The sequence below is a fragment of the Nothoprocta perdicaria genome, unplaced genomic scaffold (assembly GCF_003342845.1).
Source record: "Nothoprocta perdicaria isolate Ctin4 unplaced genomic scaffold, notPer1 scaffold_40, whole genome shotgun sequence".
NCBI lineage: Eukaryota > Metazoa > Chordata > Aves > Tinamiformes > Tinamidae > Nothoprocta > Nothoprocta perdicaria.
The window spans coordinates 1,662,766-1,670,129 of record NW_020455644.1 but is presented as its reverse complement, the minus strand read 5'-3'; the positions used below and the strand labels follow the sequence as shown (position 1 = coordinate 1,670,129).

General features: G+C 41.9%; 1 protein-coding gene across 2 annotated transcripts in view; it reads left to right on the top strand.

Annotated features, from left to right (window-relative positions):
- The first annotated feature begins 2,201 nt into the window (after positions 1-2,201).
- SLC4A7 (solute carrier family 4 member 7) overlaps positions 2,202-7,364 on the top strand; it is a 56,419-nt gene continuing 51,256 nt past the window's right edge. The window contains exon 1 of one of the 2 annotated variants that reach the window (XM_026045561.1): positions 2,202-2,232. In XM_026045561.1, the coding sequence (XP_025901346.1) occupies positions 2,215-2,232 (18 nt within the window). In that variant the 5' untranslated portion in view covers positions 2,202-2,214. Of the gene's footprint in view, positions 2,233-2,588; positions 2,616-7,364 lie in introns of those variants that run through there. The other variant, XM_026045562.1, reaches the window with a different exon arrangement.

Genomic DNA, 7,364 nt, shown 5'->3' with positions numbered 1-7,364 from the left:
GCAGTTGCAGGCTGGGGGAACAGTCGCCCTTTCATTTCCAGAGCAAAAGCTGGAGGCCGGGGCCTGCGGCCGCCGTCATGTGAGCTGTTCGCCGCTCTGTTAACAGGAGCGTTTCTGTAAGGCAGAAGAGGGTATTTCAATTTAATGCTTCAGAAACTAGTTAAAACAACTGGCATGAGCATTGCTCTTCTAATCCATTGTAGTGTTTTCTGCCCTCTACCAGATGGCTAAAAAAGGGTTTGAGTTAGACCTGCTTTAATTATTATTTATTTATTTTTTTTAAGTGGAACTCTATGCTTGTATGTTTCACGGTATCTTGGGTTTCTGTTTTAATAATAAAAAAGCCTCAAGTACTTGCTGAAGATTTTCGTGGAATATCACAGCATACGGTTGCAATCTTGCTGCAGCACAAGTTGTTTTGCTCTAAGTTCTCACAGTGTTGCCACAGAACATGCTCAAGGACGTGATAATTTTGAATATATTTGACTACAATTTGTTTTAGAGTACTGGCTTCTGTAGTTAAGCATGTTGAGACAGTTGCAGTTTTAAGTTGCTACGTTGTTCCTTATCTATGTGAAGCTTTTCCCTGGTATTTACTCTTGGGTAAAAGCAAACTTTTATCACACAGTAATTTTGATACAGGACTTGGGCGGGGGGGGAGGGGGGGGAAGCACCTCCCAGTGCTATTTGAAAAATTAATTTGTTTATTTGTTTTTAAAATGTTGGCCTTTGAGCTTGTCTTTTGCTCTGCTTGTTCTTTTTTTTTTATTTTTTTATAAGTAAAAAGTATGAAGTATAAGAACTTTATAAGTAAAGTTCTTAAATATTTTTTTTTAACTTTTTTAATTTTATCCCAAGACTGAGTCACTGTTATCTAGGACTTGTTTGACTGCAGACTAGATGTCAGTAAGATTTCAGTCAAACTATTCAGTGATTAAGTTTCCAAGCTAAGTAAATCTTCTTCCAAAATAACAACAGCATCAAAAGCCATCTCTAATCTATAAACCCTTGCCTCATGTTCCAAAAAACGGGCTGTGGCCTTCATCCCTTGCTGCACCCCATGCACRAGAAGACCCAAGCAAACCAACATGACAGTCTCGGTATAGTGCAGAAATTGAAATACTTTGTTTTATATGCATTTATGCATTAAAAATCCTTTAAAATCCAGGAGATCTTCCAAATCTGCCTGGATGTGACCCTGTGCCATGTGCTAGAGCAGGTGTCCCTGCTGGAGCAGGGGGACTGGACTAGATGATCTCTAGAGGTCCCTTCTAACCCCAGCCATTCTGGGAGAGCCACTCAGGATACACTGAGCATKGCAGCTCAGGTCCTCATGTGAGTAGCTGAAGGATTTTGTATAGATCTGTGCTCTACAAGTGGGAAAGATTAGGGTGCTTAATTGATAAGAGAGAACTTAAAGCTAGAATATCTGGCAGTTTTGATTAGCTTATTTTTTCTAATGAAGCATTCACTTTATGGGCATCACACAAGCAACAAAGGAGGGCTCTGGTAGTTTGGCAGCTAGAAAACTCGCTAGAAGGAAGAGGTGCCAGCTTACTGGTAATGTGAACACCTTCTTACAGGAATTGGAACAAAGCCCCTTTCAAAGCCTCTTGCCAACAAGCCACAGCTCTCGGAGAACAGTCTTACGAGTCTGAGTTGGGAATTTTCTGTGTTGAGAAAGGCAGTGATAGGGATTGAATATAGGCTTTTCTTTCTTAGGAAAGCCTTCTGATTTCTGAGCTCTAGGTGACAAAGGTAATAGGTGGTATCATTCTTAGAGTTGCACAGTGTGTTTCTTTGGTGGTATTTGACCTGAAGTTGAGTAGTGTGTTACTTTGCTTTAACCATGTCGTTCTGTTGTTCCTTCTTGCTTTGGAAGGAAGCACTATTCCAGCAATACCAGAATTCTCATCATCCAGGAAATATAAATAGGAATGGCAGTGATGGCAGGAAGAATGAAACAAATCTCAGACTTTGGTATGGTAGACTCAAGGTTGTTTTAAGCAAACAAAACATCTTTTGAGAACTATGCAAAACGTGCCTCAGAGAGTCTCATCTTAATCTGGAAGAAGGCATGAAAGTAATCACTGCTAATAGTGTGTCTGTTTTATCTGTTCAAAATAACAACTGCATAAGAAGAATTTTTAGCAGTCCCTGGTTTGTTCTGCTGAGGAAGAATACATGGCTTATGGTGGAAGAACTGCTTTTGCAATGGATGTTCGGTGGCAGGTCAGTGATATTAAGTAATAATAAGGCTATAAGCCCTTAGCAGATGTTTTGACTTAGAGTGCTCTGCTTTAGGAGCTGAGAGACAAACTTGCTGTCACTTAGAGGGCTTGCACCTGAGCAAAAATACATGACTGGGGCTGCTGACGGGCTGCTCACGGCCGCTGTGGGTGCAGCAGACGTTCAGCTCAGCCTCCCTCTAGGCTGCTTTCCATGGGCTTCCCCCGCTGGAGCTGCAGGCTGCCCGTGCCCCCGGGCAGCCGCGCCAGCCATTGGCTCCRGGGCCGCCCGCGCGGGGCGGTCACAGCTCTCCCCCCACGGCACCAGGGCACTCGCCCCGCGCGCCTTGCCGTGAAGGAGCTCCTCCGGGCAGGAAAATGCAACGTGTGCGTGAGCGGCGCGCGCTGTACGCGGCTGGGGTTGTGGCGCCGGAGCGGGCTGCACGCGGCTGGGGCCGCGGAGCCTGGGGCCGTGGTGGTGGATGGGCGCGCTGGGGAGCTCTGCTGGGCTTGTAGGTTAGGGAGGGCATATCTGGAAAAAGCCCTTGCAGAAGGAATGATTGAAGCAGAGATTGGAGATATTTTCTGTGCAACCATAACTGTTTATTTGTACACAGTGGCTTTATCTGAAAAGAAATGTGCTTTTAAAATCAAAAGAGCACGTATATTGCAGGACTTGGAGAGGTTTTTTTTTTAAAAAAAATAGTTTTTGACTCATCTTTTTGTAATTTGAAGGTGATTGTGGCTTCATGAGTTGCTTGTGAAGAATTTTCTGCAAGTATAGCTTCTGGTGGCAAATAGGGGAAGTTACTGGTGACAAATTTTGAAATTGCTTTGTGATTTTTTTTTTTTTTTTTTTTATCGCTCTCTCTCGGAAAAAATCAGTGACTTCAACTAGTTTGTAACAAAGTGCTAGTAGAGATTGCCTTGTTCTTCAGACTTCTATGTTAGAGCTGTAGGGACTCCCTTTGAATAGATTTCTGCAATGAAGCAGTGAACTTTAATAGTATTATGAGCTATTGTGTTGTTGAATGAGTAGCCTTTGTCACTGACATTTAACTGCAAACGCAGCGTGTAACAGGAGAAACTGCTTTAGAGTCCAACTAAAATCCATGGGTGGAATTTTCCTACAACTTAGAGCTTTATAGAGCCTGGTATGTGCCTGGTTTGTGTGTGTTGTGTTTTATTTCTTTAATCTATGAAAAGATCACTAAACTTACTATATGYTTTCTATGAGCGTAATAAGGAAGATTTTCATTCAGACAGTCTGAAATTCATCTAACTGCAATGACCCAACTTGTTAGGGCTCTGTAGTACAGCAGGTAACTTCTGATTGCCAGTGTGGGGCTGCCTTAGCTCTAGCCCCGGGACTGTGGGGCAACTCACGTGTCGGTAGGGACTGCTCTGCAAGTCGGCCCTAGCTAAAGCTCATTTAGTGCTCTAAGCTAATCCACTTTCTTAGCTTTTAAAAGAAAGGGCAAAGATCTGTTTCCTGTGTATTGGCATAKATGGCTGAAAGAGAAGTGGGACAAATGTTTCTTGAATTGGTTCCTAAATTTCTGTTAATGAAACCCAGCCTTTTAGGAAGTCACGGATGCTTCTCTGTATTAATGTTTTGCTTTTATCAAACTCCTGTAAGCGAGAGACTGGCACAGCATTTTGTCCTTTCCCCATTCCTTATCACTAGTTCCCTAAGTTGTTCAAGCCTCAAAAATCTAAAATGTAAGAATTATTTCTAAATGTAAGAAGTTGCCTTTCATCAAGATAATTAGCTATAACATTTTTACCATTTTATTTTGCATTCTGTATTTGTAGAATTGCTCAGTTGTGAAGCAGTGTCTTGTATATATAGTGTATTTTCTCTGAGGGCTGCACTTCAAAATGTAGGGAAAGCAAGGTTGCTAGGCTCTTGGATAACTCTTTCTTGGGGCTGTAGTTTTAGAAGTAATTGAGTGGAGCTAGGAATCTTGTGGATTAAAGTTAGTACAGTGATAGAAGGCAATTTCATAAAATAATGGCTATTTTGTTAAATGTGCAACTTGATACTGTGGTGAGTTGGAGACAGTACTTGCTAACTTCATGTTAACTTTTCTGTCTTGCAGAACACTGGGTACTGAATTCAGACTTCTGATTTTAATTGTTTTTATTCTTGTATTTTAGTCACTGTTATTATATTCAGTGTTAATGAAGCCTTCACTTTATCTTTTGTTCATTCTATCCTTTTTTCCTCTTTTTTTAGATATAAACTGTGAGAAGTCTTTCTTTAGGGTTTATGCTTCCTCTTCCTGCTTCTCTCTTGTTATTTCAATTTTCATTATGATTTGTACATGACTTTGTTGTCTAAAGACTAATTTGTGATTTATCTGGGATATAGTTTGCCCTGTATTTCTTAACATGATAGAGACCCAATTAGTGTTTTGTAGAACTACCAAAAAAAAAAATTGTTAATAAAAATTGCTCATTTGCTTATGCAGGAAGCAAAATATATTCAACCATTAACTTGTTTAGAACTGCTTTCCCTGTGAGTCATGATGGTTATTGTTATTTTTTGTAACATCTGCATTTTTCTTCCCTGTATTCCACAAAATTTTGAAGAAATAAATAAAAATTCAGGAGAGCTACTGGAGTACCCCCATTAAGTGTCCAGAGTGAGCATTTGTGTAGTTCCTTCGTTTTTTTTGTGAATATTTGTAAGGGAGCGGTTAACTTTCAGTTTTAAGAGAATAAACTGAGCAGTTATTTAGGGGATTAGTTAAATAGGAAAAACCAAATCCATCTCTTTTTCTATAGGGTTGGGGTTGCCTCTGTCAGACTTTCCTGTAAGGCTTCTGAGTATTGCTGTGAACAGGGGTCATGATTTACATGTGAGGATAGCTGTGCAATGTAGCAATTGTGTAACCACGGRTAAAATTCCCAGGAAAAAAGGAAACAAGTAGAAAGCCAAACAAACAAACCAAAAGGGCTTGAGCTGGATCTGAGTCGGCTATACTTGGGTAATAGCTCCTGCTCTGATGGTGGAAAAAATCTGTAAACCAGCTGTCCCAGTGCAAATGAGATCATAGCGAACGGGAGCAAGGAGGATCCATCAGTAGTGTATTTCCCAATTTAAAAGTGGAAAGTGSTCTGTTTTGGAACACTTCATTCATGTGCTCATCTGTGTGTGTTTAAAGGGCAAGACCAGCTGAAAGTCACGTGCCAACAGAATGAACTAGCCCCCCTTTACACTCAGCACACTTTCATTTGGGGCGCATTATGGGGGAGCAAAATACGCATTATATATATATATATGTGTGTGTGTGTGTGTATTTTGCTGTGTAGGTGATACTGTCCCCAAACAACTTATTTAAAACGATTTATAGGATAACTTGTGCAGTTCTGCTAAGACTGTTTAATGGCTGAATGATAGCCTTGTTCCTCCCTGTGAAGAAGTGGTTTTTCACATGCTGTTTGTCTTTAAGGAAGTGTCTGTCTCTGCAAGCTCTCTCCTCTCCACAGCAGACAGCAGTTTACCCCTGACTTAAAGGCAGATTCAATTTGGAGAAGTAAAACAGTATTTAGGGGCTTTCCAAGTGCTGCTCCCTTCTAGTCGTTCCTGTCAGAAGCCCTTGCTATGGTGTTCTCTTTTGTCTAGCAGGGACTCTAGTGAGTGCCTTGGATCTTTGTTTTACTTTTGTTTTGAGCTGAAACCTCCATAGCAATCACCTGTCTTATGAATGTGAATGCAAGTTCGATAAAGTTAACAGGTGACAGTACAGTCATTATTGATGTGACTGGCTCTGCTTCCCAGGTCCAGGTTAGCCAGTGYTGTGAATTGTCTGCACTGGTTTTTGCCTTTCCTGGCAAGTTTCTGTAGGCATCTGTTGCTGTATCCTTGGAGCCAGGATGCTGGATTGGATGGGCCGTCTGGTTTCATTCAGCACAGCTGCTCCTGTGCACTGATGCCCTAAATACAAAGAGCAAAATACAGGTACCAAAACTCTGGTTGTTGTTGATTTTAGGTATGTAAATGTGCAGTAGTGTACTGTATAGGGCTGTAAGGAGTATGTTGCTCTGCTCTGTGAGGTAAGGTTTACTGGTGCCCTCCTCCAGCCAAAGAGCTGAATCCCACCTGCTAAGTTTGGCAGCTCTAAGATGTAGATGAGTTCACAAACTTGAAYGGAAATTACTGTCCCATTGTGCCTATTCCTCTCCCCCTTTCACCTCCCCTTCCACAAAGGGACAAGAAAAGGCAGATCTTTGTGTTCTGCTTAATCGGAAGAGATTATGGGATATGATTTACAATTGGACTAGATCACCTTGGAAGCCTTTTTACAAGCATTATCATTCTATGATTATAATCACAGAGCACTGCATAGGGCTCGTCCAAAAAGTGTGCACAGTTGTAGCAGGACAGTATCAGAAGAAAAGGTTTTAAACTCTTGGCTARTGACAGATGTATTAAAAACCAAAGTGAAGATGTCAAAACCCTCTTACCCAAGTAGCTGCCCTTGCTGAATCTGCTACAATGAGGGTTCCTGGTAGCAAGGTGGTGGTGAGCCTGAGCTGGCAAAAGGGTAAGCTCTGTTGTCAAAGCGGCCAGCAAAATGTGTTTGTGGGTCCTCTCGTGTGTCCCGCTTCCTCCCRCAACCACCGGCGCGGCCTTTTCTTGGCTTCTGCTAGTTTTCCAGCTAGCTTGGAGAAGAACTTGGGTGTTGAGGGGATGTATATGGGGCAGAGGAGCTAAGTAATGCTTCCAAATGTTGTGTTCCAATTATTCTCCCTGCAACTAGTATATTACTTCTGTGTTCCAGAAGTTAACAGTGTTGGTCATTTGTGTGATTGCTATCAGCAGAGTGAGAGTGGAGGGAATTGCGCTTTAAGCATCTGAAGTGTTGCCAGCAAGATGCATGATTTGGAAGTAGTTCTTACTGAGAGCAGCAGTTTGGCGTGGGGCCCATCTAAGTCTGTCATGTGTATGGGACTGTGTAACGTTAGGCAAGCTGCATGGTGAGAAGAGATTGTACAGATAACAGTGGAAAGTTTCCTTTGGACTTCATTTTTAGTGCGTCATATTTGTGCCAGCCCGACCGACAGTTACTGACACGTGCTGTTGGAGGCTGACAGTYTCTTCCCTGCAACCCCACTTGCAATGCTCAC